The sequence below is a fragment of the Salvelinus namaycush genome, chromosome 34 (assembly GCF_016432855.1).
Source record: "Salvelinus namaycush isolate Seneca chromosome 34, SaNama_1.0, whole genome shotgun sequence".
NCBI lineage: Eukaryota > Metazoa > Chordata > Actinopteri > Salmoniformes > Salmonidae > Salvelinus > Salvelinus namaycush.
In genome coordinates, this window is record NC_052340.1 from 5,127,487 (window position 1) to 5,145,143 (window position 17,657).

Here is a 17,657-nt window from a genome sequence, read left to right on the forward strand (position 1 = left end):
TCCCCCCACATTTTTTTTTCTAATAAATTATATTGAGCCAGTCACATGGTATGTTTATTTACAAAGAGCACGGTGTAGAAAACATGTCGATCTACAGTTGAGAAGCACAAGAGTGGTGATCAAGTTCCACTTGAAATTCACTACTAATGTTTGCCAGCTATAAATATCTTATAACTATAAATTAACTATTTAAGATGTGCCAAATACATTTTCTCCAGTTCAGGGCTCCAGCTATGCATTTGATTTGCTAGCTATAAAGTTAAGGGGCTAGCTTGCAATATCAAGCTTCTTGATTGCAGCACAGACAATCTCCTTCTGGATCAAGTGTGAGTAGCCTTTTGAGATAGTTCTACAACTTTATGACCTGGGTTGTCTGTTCTTGCATTTAGCTTATGTTCGCTAGTACTTTGTTAGCATTTGTTAGCATGTAAAAATATTTGCAGGAGGATAGGGAGAGAAGGCTCAAGTGGAAACGGAGTAAACTAAAAAAACAGAAACTGGCGTTTTACATTTAACAAACCAAACATTGAAATACCGTTGCAGAAGGTAAAGTAAAAACCCAAACCAGTCCATGCATCAAAACTGGTATATAGTATGGTATTACGCCCAGTCCTAGTGTTTGCGTGTGTGTGTGTGTAACCTCCCTGTTCCTCTTATATCTGTATAGGTACGGTTCAGCCCAGCGTCCCCTGCTGGCCTACGAACCTCATCTCAGTCTGGACATCACCTCTAGTGGAGAGTCCTCCTCGGGCTTCACCAGCCAGGACAGCACTATGGAGCGCTGCAAGACAGGTACACAAACACATATATGTAGACAAACATATATAAACACACACACGTATCTATTATTTTTTAACTTTAAGTGGCTAGCTTGCTTTGTGGATAACACGTCATTTTTCCAACAATTGTTTATCGACAGATTATTTCACTTATAATTCACTGTATCACAATTCCAGTGGGTCAGAAGTTTACATACACTAAGTTAACTGTGCCTTTAAACAGCTTGGAAAATTCCAGAAAATGTTGTCATGGCTTTAGAAGCTTCTGATAGGCTAATTGACATAATTTGAGTCAATTGGAGGTGTACCTGTGGATGTATTTCAAGGCCTACCTTCAAACTCAGTGCCTCTTTGCTTGACATCATGGGAAAACCAAAATAAATCAGTCAAGACCTCCACAAGTCTGGTTCATCCTTGGGAGCAATTTCCAAACACCTGAAGGTACCACGTTCATCTGTACAAACAATAGCACGCAAGTATAAACACCATGGGACCACGCAGCCGTCATACCGCTCAGGAAGGAGATGCTTTCTGTCTCCTAGAGATGAACGTACTTTGGTGCGAAAAATGCAAATCAATCCCAGAACAACAGCAAAGGACCTTGTGAAGATGCTGGAGGAAACGGGTACAAAAGTATCTATATCCACAGTCAAAATGAGTCCTATATCGACATAACCTGAAAGGCCGCTCAGCATGGAAGAAGCCACTGCTCCAAAACCGCCATAAAAAGGGATGCTTGCAAGCCGAAGAACACCATCCCAACCGTGAAGCATGGGGGTGGCAGCATCATGTTGTGGGGGTGCTTTGCTGCAGGAGGGACTGGTGCCCATCTCAAAATAGACGGCATCATGAGGCAGGAAAATTATGTGGATATATTGAAGCAACATCTCAAGACATCAGTCAGGAAGTTAAAGCTTGGTCGCAAATGGGTCTTCCAAATGGACAATGACCCCAAGCATACTTCCAAAGTTGTGGCAAAATTGCTTAAGGACAACAAAGTCAAGGTATTGGATTGGCCATCACAAAGCCCTGACCTCAAACCTATAGAAAAATTGTGGGCAGAACTGAAAAAGTGTGTGTGAGCAATGAGTCCTACAAACCTGACTCAGTTACACCAGCTCTGTCAGGAGGAATGGGCCAAAATTCACCCAACTTATTGTGGGAAGCTTGTGGAAGGTTACCCGAAACGTTTGACCCAAGTTAAACAATTTCAAGGCAATGCTACCAAATATTGAGTGTATGTAAACTTCTGACCCACTGGGAATGTGATGAAAGAAATAAAAGCTGAAATAAATCATTCTCTCCACTATTATTCTGACATTTCACATTCTTAAAATAAAGTGGTGATTCTAACTGACCTAAGACAGGTAATTTTTACTTGGATTAAATGTCAGGAATTGAGAAAACTGAGTTTAAATGTATTTGGCTAAGGTGTATGTGAACCTCCGACTTCAACTGTACATATGCATACACACACACAGAAATAGAGAGTCAGGATTAAAGAGAGTCCATTGGAGAGGGTCTAAATCGAACTGAGTTAAGCATCAGAAAAGAGGCTTAAATACTGACTACCCCAATACAGTGACCACACACACACACACACACACACACACACACACACACACACACACACAGTGAACACGTAAAACATAACGCTGGCCTACATACCACACCTGTCACTACATTAAACCTGTGATGGGTAATGTGTAAGTGTGTGTGTGTTCTCTGCCCAGAGCCCCTATGGCATGTCCCAGCGTCATCGTCTCGGGGGCCAGGAGGAGGAGGGGAGCAGAGGAGACCCACCCGACAGGACGTCCCAGGGAAAGACTCCCCCAACAGACACTCAAAGGTCAGATATAACTGTCCGCTTTAATTTAGAGACATTTTCTGCCCGTTGCTTTTCTGTGTATCTACCGTCTCTTTCTCTCTCACCTCATCCCGCTCTCTGTAGGGTGAGACCCAGTACTCCAGCCACTCCAGCAGTAACACACTCTCCAGTAACGCGTCCAGCAGCCACAGTGACGAGCGCTGGTTCGACGGGGCCGGGGGGGAGAGAGGAGGCCCGGGGGGGTCCGGGGGTTGCCTGGCTGAACCTGACCCCGACCCCCTCAGTAAGGGCGGATCCAGCGACAGCGGCATCGATGCCCCCACCCTCTACAACACCAAGCCCGGCGGTCGCCACGGAAACCAGTCCAGCCAATCACAGAAGCCCCTGCACTGTTCGGCGGCCTATAATAGCGGGCTGCAGGACGTCTCTGGGGTGAGGGGCGACGGAGTCGAGGAGCGGAGACTAGAGTCGTCACCTGTATTACCTGCCAATCAGAACAAAGGATACCGCACGCGTACCTTCCCTCCTCCTGGATCTAACGTGGAGAAGCCAGACTCATTTAAACCCAGGTACAAGAGAGACACACTGCTTATACACTCCAATTCAGGTTAGCTTTTAGTAGTGATAAGTGAGTGGAAGTGGGGAGGACAAAGAACTGTATGTTTTGTCCACACAGGCATCCCACCCCTCATACTGAACGTACCGAAACACATCAGTGTGTAATCCTTATGGGGGGGGGCATGTATGGGCCAGATGTACCACCCTTGCCCTACATACACATAGGCCAACATATTTAGAGTTCAGATACTCTTAGAGGGGGATTAAAGGATTGGGGGTTTAGACCCCCAGTTCCATCAGTTCATACCCAGTCACTTCAGGGGAACAGGACAGCACACTGGCACTCTGACACACAGAGGCACCCATCACACGGTGGGACACAGCAAATAACGTACGGGTATGTAGTCTAAACTGTGGTACAGGAGCTTAGGAAATGGGGGATAGAGACGTGCGAGTGTTAAGATGGATAGGTGGGTTGGATGGACATGTTGCAGATGAATGGTTGCTCGAGTGGATGGTTTGCTGGATGTATGTCCAGAGAAAGCCGTGATAGCTGGTCAGGGAATATTCACAGATGTTGCTGCTGGTTGCTTGGTATGTTGGTTAAAGTGGCTTTTGGTGGAAATGGGTCAGGAGGAAAAGGGGATTTGAGATGTGAATTCCACCAGCAGCTGTTCTGCCATGACGTGTGGTTTGTTGTGTCTGTTATGTATCTCACCCTGAATGGATCCATCAACTCAAGCACATCTCTAAACCTGTGCATCATTTATATTGACTTTGTTATGCATGTAGACGGCTAGATAGATCGATTCATGGATTTGAGCGTGTGTTTCTCTGTACGTTAATGCTGTGCGTCTGTGTGTCGTCACAGGGCCTGCTATACACCCCAGGGTTACAAGACCCCTGCAGCAGAGAAATCACGGCCGGTTCGAGCCGCCACAGTCACGCCTAACTCTGCTCTAATCAGCTCCACCCCTCTCTCCAGCTCCGCCCCCAAGGCCTTATACAGCAAGAGCAGACTGGGCGGCTGGCAACCAGACGACAACGCCCCCTCCCGTTCAAACACACCCACTACCTACAGCTCTGACAGTAACAGCAGCAAGAAGTAAGTGTGTGTGTGTGTGTGTGTGTATACACTACTGTTCAAAAGTTTAGGGTTGTTTATGTCCATTAAAATAACATAAAATTGATTAGAAATACAGTGTAGACATTGTTAATGTTGTAAATGACTATTGTAGCTGGAAACGGCAGTTTTTTTTAATAGACGTACGGAGGCCCATTATCAGCAACCATCACTCCTGTGTTCCAATGGCACGTTGTGTTAGCTAATCCAAGTTTATCATTTTAAAAGGCTAATTGATCATTAGAAAACCCTTTTGCAATTATGTTAGCACAGCTGAAAACTGGCCTTTAGACTACTTGAGTATCTGCAGCATCAGAATTTGTGGGTTCGATTACAGGCTCAAAATGGCCAGAAACAAAGTACTTTCTTCTGAAACTCGTCAGTCTCCTCATGTTCTGAGAAATGAAAGCTATTCCATGCGAGAAATTTCCAAGAAACTGAAGATCTCATACAACGCTCCCTTCACAGAACAGCGCAAACTGGCTCTAACCAGAATAGAAAGAGGAGTGGAAGGCCCCGGTGCACAACTGAGAAAGAGGACAAGTACATTAAAGTGTCTAGTTTGAGAAACAGACGCCTCACAAGTTCTCAACTGGCAACTTCTTTAAATAGTACCCGCAAAACACCAGTCTCAACGTCAACTGTGAAGAGGCGACTCCGGGATGCTGGCCTTCTAGGCAAGAGCATGGAATAGCCTTCATTTCTCAGAACAAGAATACTGACGAGATTCAGAAGAAAGTGCTACAATAGTAATTTACAACATTAACAATGTCTACACTGTATTTCTGATCAATTTGATGTTATTTTAAAGGACAAAAAATTAGATTTTCTTTCAAAAACAAGGACATTTCCAAGTGACCCCAAACTTTTGTGTGTGTGTGTGTGTGTGTGTGTGCATTGAGATGCACTGGTCTACCGTGGCACCAGTGTGCTACACTACCAACCCAAAAGTCAAGCATCACGCCACTGTGTTAAGCCATGCTCAGTGGGATAAGTTGTGTTACTGTATTTAACCTACAGTATATTCCTGCTGTGCGTGTGTGTTCAGACAGGTGGAAGTGAATTCTAAGAACGTGTTCGGACAGCCCCGTCTTCGAGCATCGCTAAGGGACCTGCGGTCTCCACGGAGATCCCACAAGAGCACCGTCGAGGACGACCTGAAGAAACTCATCATCATGGACAACCCTGGAGAGATGCCACAAAGAGACACGGTGAGGGACACACACAGTACACACACAAACCCAGTACATACAGAACCAGTCAAAAGTTTGGACACACCTACTTATTCAAGGGTTTTTCTTTATTTTTACTATTTTTTACATTGTAGAATAATAGTGAAGACATCAAAACTATGAAATAACACATATGGAATCATGTAGTAACCAACATTTTATATTTTAGATTCTTCAAAGTAGCTACCCTTTGCCTTGTTGACAGATTTGCACACTCTTGGGATTCTCTCAACCACCGTCATGAGGAATGCTTTTCCAACAGTCTTGAAGGAGTTCCCACATATGCTGAGCACTTGTTGGCTGCTTTTCCTTCAATCTGCGGTCCAACTCATCCCAAACCATCTCAATTGGGTTGATGTCGGGTGTTTGTGGAGGCCAGGTCATCTGATGCAGCACTCTATCTCTCTCCTTCTTGCTCAAATAGCCCTTACACAGCCTGGAGGTGTGTTGGGTCATTGTCCTGTTGAAAAACAAATGATAGTCACACTAAGCGCAAACCAGATGGGATGGTGTATTGCTGCAGAATGCTGTGGTAGCCATGATGGTTAAGTGTGCCTTGAATTCTAAATAAACCACTGACAGTCACCAGCAAAGCACCATCACACCTCCTCCTCCATGCTTCACGGTGGGAACCACACATGCGGAGATCATCCGTTCACCTACTTTGCGTCTCACAAAGACACGGCTGTTCGAACCAAAAATCTCAAATTTGGACTCATCAGACCAAAGGGCGTATTTCCACCGGTCTAATGTCCATTGCTCGTGTCTCTTGTCCCAAACAAGTCTCTTCTTCTTGTTGGTGTCCTTTAGTAGTGGTTTCTTTGCAACAATTTGACCATGAAGGCCTAATTCACTTCACGCAGTCTCCTCTGAACAGTTGATGTTGAGATGTGTCTGTTACTTGAACTCTGAAGCATTTATTTGGGCTGCAATTTCTGAGGCTGGCAACTCTAATGAACTTATCCTCTGCAGCAGAGGTAGCTCTGGGTCTTCCATTCCTGTGGCGGTCCTCATGAGAGCCACTTTCATCATAGCGCTTGATGGTTTGCGACTGCACTTGAAGAAACTTCTGAAGTTCTTGAAATAACCGGATTGACTTACCTTCATGTCTTAAAGTAATGATGGACTGTCGTTTCTCTTTGCTTATTTGAGCTGTTACTGCCATAATATGGACTTGGTATTTTACCAAATAGGGCTATATTCTGTATACCACCCCTACCTTGTCTGATTGGCTCAAACACATTAAGAAGGAAAGAAATTCCACAAATTAACTTTTAAGAAGGCACACCTGTTAATTGAAATGCATTGCAGGTGACTACCTCATGAAGCTGGTTGAGAGAATGCCAAGAGTGTGCAAAGCTGTCAAGGCAAAGGGTGGCTACTTTGAAGAATCTCAAATATAAAATATATTTTGATTTGTTTAACACCATTTTTGGTTACTACATGATTCCATATGTGTTATTTCATAGTTTTGATCTCTTTCAGTGTGTAGAATAAATGTAGAAAATAGTAAAATAAAGAAAAACCCTTGAATGAATAGGTGTGTCCAAACTTTTGACTGGTACTGTACATACACATATACACCCACACATATACACCCACAACACACTATTTCACACATACACACCCCAAACCTTACCACTTGCTCACACACAAACATACCACCCCACGACTAACCTCCCTCCCTTCTCTTTTCAGTCTCCTCGACACACTCTTCAGCGCACGTTCTCAGACGAGTCTCTGTGCAGCGGGCGCAGGGATGCCAGTTATGCCAACTCTGCCCCCCTGTTTGACCAGGGCACTCCCAGCGATCTGCTGTTCACCTGCACCCTGCCCACCCGGCGCCATGCACACTCTGCCAACCACATGCCCAACAAGAAGGGTGAGTGGGGCCACAGCTTGATGTCATTACCTTCTCACTTCATTGTATCCGTACATTAATTATGGTTTATCAAGTAGGCACAAGGGTCAGTTATAGTTTAAGAAGCAACATTTATCATGTGACATCATCATGAATGCTAATCTGCTTAAGACTACTTAATTTGACCTCCTTGCCCCCCCCCCCTCCTGCCTGGCCAGTCCCTCTGTCTGCGTCGGAGCTGTCTCTGACAGAGGTGAGGGATAAGGTTCCCCCGCTGAGGAGGCTGGACCCGGGGCTCATGCCCCTGCCTGACACTGCCTGTGGCCTGGAGTGGGCCAGCCTGGTCAACGCTGCCAAGGCCTACGAGGGTGAGTGTGAGTATTCTGTGTGTGTTCAGATATTTGCGAGAGAGATTTTGTTTGTGTACATACATGCTGAGAGAGAGAGTGTCTCACTTCAGTTCCTGACACCTGGGTCCCTCTGGTCTCCTGCCACCATAAAGCTTCTCACAGCAGCTCCAGCAGGCACAAACACAAACACATACGGTCCCTATTGACACATGATCCTGGGCCTCAATTACTGCCCTAGCCCAGCTAAGCTGCTCCTGGCTGGGCTTGATTGTGTGAAATGTAGACCTTGGAGACCTTGTGAAGATAGATAGATGGGGGGGAAGCAGATTTTGTAGATTGGTAGCTGATTGTGAATGGGAAAATGCAGCATTGTAACAGTGTGTCTCTGTGTGTGTTTTACAGTGCAAAGGGCAGTGTCGCTCTTCTCGCTCAGTGAGCCTTCAGACATGCGGCCGATCAACAGTCCAATCCAGTTCCAAACACCTCAGACTCCACGCACTACCCCCACCTTCAGCGGGTAAGTCTCTGACACACACACACTAAGCATTAATTCACAAATATTCACACACAAGACACAAACTCGCACACCCAAGATTCACGCACAAGCGCGATCCATACACTGCCATGGACGCACAATGTTAAGTTCACGGCAGTTGATTAGGAATATTTCGTCTGTTTGACACTGACACTCCAAATCCTAAACCCAAAATTTGAGTGTATAAAAGCACTGCCTACACTTGGATTTCCCATTTCCCTTTTGTCAAGGTTAGGTCAACCTCACCTGTCACATGTAGAAACCACCATCCCGTGGTTAGCTGTGGTAGTTACACATGGATCAAACAAGTTACCAAGGATCTCTGAACACCTTCTGTAGTAAACAAACAGTGGAGTGTTTGAGTTACAGCAGTCCGGCCGGTCAGCTTGTGCTGTCACAGGGTGTAACTACAACCTATCACTGAAACGACCTCTTGTTTACCGAACGAACCTACTGCGTCGTACGGTCCTGATGACCTCTTGTGTTCTGTTGAACACACCTTGTTAAACCTGTCTGCCCTACCTGCTACGTAACCCAGGTGACAGTGTGAGTTACTGTCTCTGTGTGTTTTCAGGGATGAGGTACCCAACGCCCTCTCGGGGCGGCTGTACAGCCTAGAGGTGATGCTGAAGCGGCTCAACACTGACCTGGAGAAGGTATCGTTTACACCAGAGAGACATTTAGTCTCAATGCTAATTTATATGTCTGTACCGCTGACGCAGGTAAGAACTGAGACTGATAACAAATCAACTCTTCCTTCTCTGTCTCTCGCTCTCTCGCTCTCTCGCTCCCTTTCTCTCGCTCCCTCTCTCCTCTCTCTCTCTCTCTCTCTCTCTCTCGCTCCCTCTCTCTCTCTCTCGCTCCCTCTCTCTCTTCTCTATGTCTCTCTCTCTCTCTCTCTCGCTCCCTCTCTCTCTCTCTCTCTCGCTCCCTCTGTCTCTCCCCCACCTTCCCTCCCTCTCTGTCCCTCAGGAGAAGAAGGACAAAGTGCACCTGTTGGCTGAGATGGCTAACCTGCGGCAGAATAACCAGCGGCTGCAGGAAGAGAGCCACTCGGCCAGCGAGCAGCTCCGCAAGTTCAGCATGCTCTTCACCGACACCCCGCAGAGGAAGTGAGCTCACACCGGACACAGGAAGTGACCTCGGAGAGGGCGTGCACAAGCATTCGCAAAGAGGACGTGTGACCTAAGCCAGAGAACGATGGAGGGGGGGGGGGGTAGAGGTTAGGATTAACGTGATTTAGTGGAAACGCGGCCACAGCGAGTTTCATGCTGTTGGGATTGAGTGGGGAATAGATTTGTTAGTGAGTCTGGTTAGGTACTGTGGAATACATGGGCAGTAGAAAATAGAACGAATGCAAGTAAGTTAGGGTGTAACATTATGTACAAGAAAATGTGTAGCTTTTAAGCATAAGAGAGGGAAAGAACCCCCAGACCCCCCCCCTACATTCTTACGTTCTATCTTTCACCTGCTGCTTCTGTCACATTCCAACCACACTATCTCCCTCCGGCCTCCCCTAGAGGGGTGGGGTGGTAGGGGAGAAGAGGAGCACTACCCCTCCACCACTCTGACCTGCTTTTGGGGAGAGAGACCTGCCGTTACGCCCGCCACCCTCTCTGTGGTGCACCTCCTACCCCAGAATCCCTGCCTCGCTCTGGGCTGGACGGACACAGGGGCTACAGAGAACCAATGGATCCCCCTTGGCTCATCTGAAACCGAATTGCCTAGACAGAAGAGCCTGCAAGTAGACACGCCTATATTTTTAAAACTCCAACACTGCACAAGCCGACTCCCGCAGGCTGTGCACCCAGAGTGAATCCCTCTCTGTCCCTGCTTGTAGGTTTTTATTTTTTGTAACTGAGGTCTTACACACTCCTGCGTCAGAGCAGAGCCAATAAAGAGGAGAGATTTTATTGAACTGTAGAACACAAAGATCACACGGTGAGGCCTAATACTGTTCCTGAAGCGAATCAGCCAAAAAAATATAAAAAAAAGACTCCAACTCCCAGAATGCTCTGGGAGACGTGTGTTATAAAAGAAATGGTACTGTAGTTTTGCCTGTGTGATTCAACATATACCTTGAACACATGTCTATTGTACTGATATAACTGACTTAAAGAGGTGGGTGTGTAACTCGTGAAGGTGTGTAGGGTACAGCAAATACTCCCACAATGCATTATCGCACAAAATAGAGAGCTCTGGCGATGTTATTTTTTACCCTTCGTTGAGTGTGTGATAGGCTGACACAGGGCATTTCAGTTACGAGCAAGCTGTAATATGACAAGTTACGCCAGTGATATGTCCATTTTTGGTTAACAATCCATTTTAAAGGTATTTACAAATATCTTAAGCAGTATGTTTTACAATTTGTAGAATTAGCATATTTCGTGGTTTTTGTTTTGGGTACCAACTGCTAGTACACACCTGTGTGCATTTAGAAAAGAGACGTAGAAATGATCTCTTAAACACTGTGTGTGTGTGTGTGTGTGTGTGTGTGTGTGTGTGTGTGTGTGTGTGTGTGTGTGTGTGTGCGCTAGAATGAAGGGGTATTATACATTCATTTAGCTAACAGACAGTCCTAGTGTCTGCAGAATCAAACTCAACAATTTATACACAACTGTGAGACCTTGCTAAATGACTTAAAACGTAAGTAACTTAGCTTGGGGTGGTGGGTCTGTGTGAAATTTGTGGCCATTTTGTAAAAATGTCCATCTGAAAGGAATACACTAAAATAAATCAACACAAATACACTATATTCTCACTAGCTTGGTTATATTCTTTACAGAAAGTATTTTTCTTATAGATTTGTGTCTTGGTGTCCATTGTTTGTTATGAATGTGGGATAAATGGAGGGGAGCATGGAGCTGGAAAAACCAATGGTGGGGGTTCCAATTCTCGTTTGGGCCACATCCATTCACAAAAATGATAAAGGAGCATATTACTATTTTCGTTCCAGTAAACGTAAGCCCCTAGCACAGTTAAGTACCATTTCATCATGGACCCCCTTTTCAGGAACCTTCTGCCCTGCCTCAACTGGAATCCTTTCTTCCCCTCACTACTCTCAGGACCTTTCAGACACCCCCTTTAAAAACTACTATGTATTTATTGTTTTGTGTGTGTGTACCTGAACGGTGTAAACCCTTTTGTGGTTGGATCAGTGGACATTCACACGCATGTAGCACACAAACATACAAAACACACTACTCAACACTGCCCCCCCCCCCACTCTTTCAAAAACATCTGTACATTATTGAGAGACATTCCATTTAGATAAGAGCAACATATATACAGACATCTCTGTCTCCATTTCTCTTCATCTCACCATCTCTGGTATTTGCTCATTACTGCCCATCCAACGACGCTGTTGTAGTCTGCCTCCCTGTGTCCTGTAAGCTGCCCATCCTCCTCCAGCCAGTTAAATCATCTCATCTTGAGCAACTGAAACAACCCTACACACTCATGTTATCACTGAAGCTCAGCAAATGTGCTGTGATGTTATCTTCAATGTCTTAATCTTTATTTTGTTTATTTGTGTGTGTGGAGGGGTACGGGTGTTTTTAAGGATTTAGTTTTGATATATTTGATTTTAAGCAAACTGCAGTTATACATGTTGAACATTGCTCGGTGCGTTAATGTTGCACGTGCACAAATCAGAAATGGTAATACCGAAACTTGGTAAATTGATCAATTATATGATTTTTTTTTTTTTTTGTTTTTAGATGTTTAATATTTGTATAATTTATTTTTGGCCACTTTTGCAACATGAAAAAGACGACATAGTGAAATGAAGAGGGTACTGTGTTTTTATTTCTATGTATGCTGTTTGACTTTAAATCTTTGTTCAAGGCTGATTTCTATGATGCTGTATTGTTTTTCTGATTTAAATTGATCTTCTTTGTTGGTGCGTTCTGCATGAGGCAGGCTGGGGTGCTTTATGCATCGACAAAGCTGACGGTTGAACATTGTTTTTCTGGGGGATGTTGTATCAATGACTGTACATTTAAAAGTGTAAATTTGTTTTCAATGTTTTATAAGAACATATATAAAAAATCTTTCATAATGATGGAATCATTTTGTATCTTTCCTGGCAATGGTATTTAACTATTTGATCACATAAACAGGTTGTGGGTCTGCTAGAGTTGCTGGCATGTGACCTGGGGCATACAATGTATCGACTGAATCCTCAAATGAAACACGAATGCGAGTGGATAGAAGGGGCAACAATGTGGATAGAAGGCGCAGCGATGTAACGGTCGCGTTCCTCTGGCTCAGACGTTGCGTGCTACGTCATCGACTGACAGATTGCTATAAAGTGTACACTGAACAAAAATAAGCGCCACATGCAACAACTTCAACGATTTTTACCGAGTTACAGTTCATATAAGGAAATCAGTCAATTGAAATAAATTCATTAGGCCCTAATCTATGGATTTAACATGACTGAGAATACACAAATGCATCTGTTGGTCACAGATACCTTAAGGTAGGGGCGTGGATCAGAAAACCAGTCTGTTTCTGGTGTGACCACCATTTGCCTCACATCTCCTTTGCATAGAGTTGATCAGGCTGTTGATTGTGGCCTGTGTAATGTTGTACCACTCCTCTTCGGTTGCTGGATGTGGCCGGGAACAGTAACACGCTGTCATAAGTCAATCCAGAGCATCCCAAACATGCTCAATGGGATACATGTCTGAGTATGCAGGCCATGGAAGAACTGGGACATTTTAAGCTTCCAGGAATTGTCTACAGATCCTTGCAGTATGGGGCTGTGCATTATGAGATAGCGGGAGATGAATGGCAAGACAATGGGCCTCGGGATCTCGTCATGGTATCTGTGTGCATTCAAATTGCCATCGATAAAATGCAATTGTATTCGTTGTCCACAGCTTATGCCTGCCCATACCATAACCTCAATGCAAGGCACTATGTTCACAACTTTGACAGCAAACCGCTTGCCCACACGACGCCATACTCATGGTCTGCGGTTGTGAGGCCGGTTGGACAGACTGCCAAACTCTCTAAAACGACAGAGGCGGCTTATGGTATAGACATTAACATTAAATTATCTGGCAACCACTCTGGTGGGAATTCCTGCAGTCATCATGCCAATTGCACGGTCCCTCAACTTGAGACATCTGTGGCATTGTATTGTATGACACAATGGCACATTTTAGAGTGGCCTTTTTATTGTCCCCAGCACAAGGTGCACCTGTGTATTGATCTAGCTGTTTTAATCAGCTTCTTGATATGCCACACCTGTCAGGCTGATGGATTATGTTTGCAAAGGAGAAATGCTTACTAACGGGCGTAAACAAATTTGAACATTTGAGAGAAATTAGCTTTTTCTGGGTATGGAAAATATCTGGGATATTTTATTTCGGCATATGAAACATGGGGTCAACACTTTACATGTTACGTTTATATTTTTGTTCGGTAGTTAGCTGATACGTTAAATACCTATCGCGGCTTTGTAAGATCTGTCAGGCAGGGACAGCGCCTTTTAAAATAAACCCTTGCCTCAACGAAAACCTGGTGCCAAAAAAGCAAGTTGTGTTGCGTTATCAGTGAATTAGATGTTTTCAGTTGAGTGAGAGGCTATAAAAATTACAAACCATGGCAGTTACTGCATTAATTTATTTAACAGCCGATATCAGTATGAAGATATTTGAATACGAAATATTTTGGATAAGGAAGAGTAGGCTAACCATCGATAGTCATGATATCGATAAATGTTCAACTCCAATAAAGCTGGACAGTAGAACTTGACTCTTTCCTGTCGCCAACGCCTCGGGGTCAGGTCACCTTCTCCAAAATCATCGCGACCCTTGACCCCGGGGCCCCTCGCAGGCTGCTGCTGTCCTGCCCCGGTCCCCCGCGTCCCAGAGAGGGTGTTCCTGGGGGCCAGCGGCTCTGCGGTGCCCTGTGCCATGATCCTAGAGCAGGCTTCTGCTTTGGACACCCAGCTCAAAGCTCTCAATCAACAGGTACCGTGTCCAGTTTTGTCCATCAATTTATTTCCAGGGACTTCAGTTTAGTCAGTATAAGAGATTTTGATGAGAAATGGTCAAGTGTTCAAAGCACACCCATCCCAAGTTGGCAGAAAACAAAATTCAGTAACACAATGAGCCTAACATTGTGGTCATAACCTTACATCAGTGTCTGATTTCAGGCAGTTTACTCAGATACACAGAATAAAGACTGCAATGGAAAGAACAGAGATGCTGAGTAGCTGGGTTTCTCTCCCTACTCTCTATCCCCTCTCTCCCTCTGCAGTGTAGAGTATAAGGTGCTGACTGTAGCCTTGCAGAGAGCAGCCCTGTTTTTAGCCGCAGTGTCCCCCCCGGAGACTGATCTTGGTAGTCACACCGCCAAGTCATTGCAGCCTCACACAAAAAGGAAAATCAACTGCAGGAGTGACGTTGTTGCTGGGAAATGAGAATTGAGATGATGTTGCCTTGGCTTGGCTACTAGTTGGCACAGAGCAGAACATTCTCACCACTCTTATCTTCTGCTATTAAATACTACCACCCCCCCCCTCTCTTTGCAGGCATCTGCTATAACCCTCCAGCTAGTGTTTTTTGACGGAGAGGAGTGGACAGCCGGACTCTCTCTACGGATCAAGGCACCTGGCAGAGGGCATGGCACACACCCCCCACCCACTAGGCTCCACACACACCAGCCTGCTGCAGGCTGTGGTGACAATCAATTACATCCCCTTCCTACATGAAGGTGAGAAGGTGTGCTCATAGACAGACACACTATCACAACACTACGTCGCCTCGGCTGATGGAATTTTGTCTTATGAAATACTTTCAATCCTGCATTTCTTTTTTTTCTTTCACACCAACTCAGGTGTTCATGTGCTTCACGTCATTGCCACCCCCTTCCCCCTGTTCTGGTACACACTGGATGACACGGAGGAGAACATGCACCAGCCCACAGTCGAGAACCTCACCAAGGTTCTGGCTGAGTACCTGGGCTTCTAACCACACTTGGACTGGTCCCATAAACCAGAACCAACAGATTACCTGGAAACCTTTTAACCACAGTGTAGGAAATACGCAGATGGGATTGAGGACAGTTTTGCCCTGACATTGCAAAAGACTAGGGCAGATGGATGTTCCATCCACTGAAACCAACAGACTCAGACGCATTGATCTGAGAGCAGAACTACCTTCAAGTTACATTGCTAGATGTTGGCAACTTGGATCACAGAAAACCCTTGATGGTACACGTTCATGTAAAAGAACGGGAAGATGCCTTTCTCTATTCTCATATTCCTGAAGACAGTCAGACTTAATCCTTTTTTTATGCTATATGATCATCAGTTGTGATTTTGCCAACAATTGATTTCTGTGAATGTCAGATTTGAGACTTTTGATTTCATGCTCACAGCTGACATTGAAGGTTCTATTCATATGGCAGTGACCGAAAACTTGAAGAAACCTAATAATGGTTGTACTATCACTGGATATCTTCTGTATGCATTACCTCTCCCCAAGAGGTTTCCGGCACGTCTTGGTTTCAGCTATGGAGTTGTAATATCATCGGTATCGTTCAGCACATCTTGCCAGAGTGCTGCTTTTTAAACATTGTTTATTTACATTTGCTTGTGTCAATGATTAGGTCTGGTGACAACGGTTTTCAATTAAACTGCATTTATTTTTTTTCAGATTTAAACACTTAACAATTTTTGATACAGGGTGTCACGAAACTACAGAGCTAAGTTACTAAAAAGATTGTTGTCTCACATTTCTGGCTAGACAACTGAATAGTATTGCCTCTGAAGTGAACATACTATACATGATGGCTCAGGTAGTGGAGAGATTCAGAGTTGTCCCCCACCCATATGGCTCAGAGGTGGGGGTTGGGGGCAGGAGAAGGGGGGACTGGGGGTGCCTGGAGATGAAAGGTCATTGTCAGAGGAGGGGTATGCTGCTCCTGGGGTTCTGTTGGAGCCAATAAGTGGTCCACAACCTTCCTGTTCCCTGAGAGGAGAGAGAGCACATGTCAGTTCTCTGGTCGTGCCAGAAGAGGGCAGTGGTAGTCCACTGCAAAATGAGATGTAGTACAGTCCTAAAGCAAAAGAGGATTGACTGCTAGACAAACATTAGAATTTAAAGGAGGAATGAACATTTTCTCGTGAAACGTATTAGAGGGAGAGCAGAGAAAGTGAAGACTCACCCGGTAGTACCGTGAGTTGCTCGGTCCCGTTGCCGTCTGTTCTTGAACCAGTTGCTCACCTGGGTGGCGGTGAGACCGGTGGCGGCCGCAAGCGCTCGTTTCTCACGTGGTGAAGGGTAAGGTTTATGGTAATACCACTCCCGCAGCACACTCCGGGATTTCTCCTAGAAAGAGGAACATTCACTTCGGAATGATGAAACAAGTAGGATAATGATTTAAAGTTCCTGGTAGCCGTAAGAGACCTCTGCTCATTTCCTTCCCTTCATCTGCGCACCGTTCAGTACATTTGAAGCAGACAGAGTAAGACACTTTAGACTTGAGTTCCAGGCAGAAAAGTCCTTTTGTCTTGACATACACCATCTGGACTCCAAGGCCCTAGGGACATTTTGTTTTACAGAAGCAAAAATGTTCTGAAACAGTATAATATTAAATATATTATTTATATTTACTCAAACCTAGTAGGCTTAATTCACTGTACCTTGAAGCAGTAGCTGGTCTCCTCTCCATCCCAGATGGTTCTTGGCAGGGGGAACTTACGGCGTACGCGGTACTTCCCCACAGCCCCAAGGGGGCGCCCTCTCTGGCACTCAGCCTCCAGATAGTGTGCCCTCAGCCAGAGCTGCTGCAGCAGGGGGTGGCTGCGATTGGAGAAGGGGAAGCCCTCCAGGAGGGCGTAGAGGTCTGAGAAGCGCCCCAGATGGAAGGCCACGGCAGCCCGTGCCTTCAGGACGCTCTCCAGACCCCCCAGGCAAGAGGAGGAAGAGGGGGGAAGAGTGCGGAGGAAGCCAGTCAAGCTCTCCATGCGTCCGCTCTGCAGAAGGACCTCGCACACACACGCCACTTGTTCTGCCGAGAAGACCATTGCCATGGAGATGGAGACCACGCACGACGAGAGGTCAAAGGTTAGTTGGCCTACCTCTGTGACCTTTCACAACTCTTTGTGAAGGGAAATGTTTTAGAGATAGCTTGAGAGTCTGTAGAGAACGTTAGCTGCTGTCGGGTGAATAAGTCTGTATGAATGTGTATATCTCCTTATTCATACCCTGTCTCCGCCCTGGCAATGTTGAACTCACAGGTAACCTGAGAGCATGGGGGTTACAAAAACAGACACACCTGATTGGGTACACAACAGAGGAAGCATTCATCCAGAGAGAAAGCAGGATTGTGTTGTGCAAACAAGTGTATTTAAATCTAATTTACTAACCAA

At 45.4% G+C, this 17,657-nt stretch overlaps 2 protein-coding genes across 3 annotated transcripts in view; one reads left to right on the forward strand and one right to left on the reverse strand.

Moving 5' to 3' along the window:
- LOC120028236 (signal-induced proliferation-associated 1-like protein 3) overlaps positions 1-12,329 on the forward strand; it is a 98,481-nt gene extending 86,152 nt beyond the window's left edge. The window contains exons 14-23 of one of the 2 annotated variants that reach the window (XM_038973402.1): positions 668-792; positions 2,513-2,628; positions 2,731-3,176; positions 4,037-4,270; positions 5,337-5,499; positions 7,219-7,402; positions 7,600-7,755; positions 8,134-8,248; positions 8,841-8,922; positions 9,239-12,329. In XM_038973402.1, coding sequence (XP_038829330.1) covers positions 668-792; positions 2,513-2,628; positions 2,731-3,176; positions 4,037-4,270; positions 5,337-5,499; positions 7,219-7,402; positions 7,600-7,755; positions 8,134-8,248; positions 8,841-8,922; positions 9,239-9,382 — 1,765 coding nt within the window. In that variant the 3' untranslated portion in view covers positions 9,383-12,329. The remainder of the gene's footprint in view (positions 1-667; positions 793-2,512; positions 2,629-2,730; positions 3,177-4,036; positions 4,271-5,336; positions 5,500-7,218; positions 7,403-7,599; positions 7,756-8,133; positions 8,249-8,840; positions 8,923-9,238) is intronic. The other variant, XM_038973403.1, reaches the window with a different exon arrangement.
- A 3,791-nt stretch (positions 12,330-16,120) lies between these two features.
- On the reverse strand, positions 16,121-17,324 carry LOC120029134 (homeobox protein six1a-like). The gene is made up of 3 exons (XM_038974440.1): positions 16,929-17,324; positions 16,461-16,614; positions 16,121-16,254 (listed from the first exon to the last, which is right to left on the reverse strand). The coding sequence occupies exons 1-3, from the start codon at positions 17,316-17,318 to the stop codon at positions 16,121-16,123; spliced, it is 678 nt and encodes a 225-aa protein (XP_038830368.1). The 5' UTR covers positions 17,319-17,324.
- Positions 17,325-17,657: the final 333 nt, after the last annotated feature.

Bases quoted from the DNA above. Each gene is read 5' to 3' on its own strand.
- LOC120029134 (XM_038974440.1), bottom strand. From the start codon at position 17,318: ATGGCAATGGTCTTCTCGGCAGAACAAGTGGCGTGTGTGTGCGAGGTC. The intron at 16,615-16,928 runs GTACAGTGAATT...TCCTCTTTCTAG, and splicing joins AGACCAGCTACTGCTTCAAG to GAGAAATCCCGGAGTGTGCT. The intron at 16,255-16,460 runs GTACTACCGGGT...CTCTCCTCTCAG, and splicing joins ACGGGACCGAGCAACTCACG to GGAACAGGAAGGTTGTGGAC.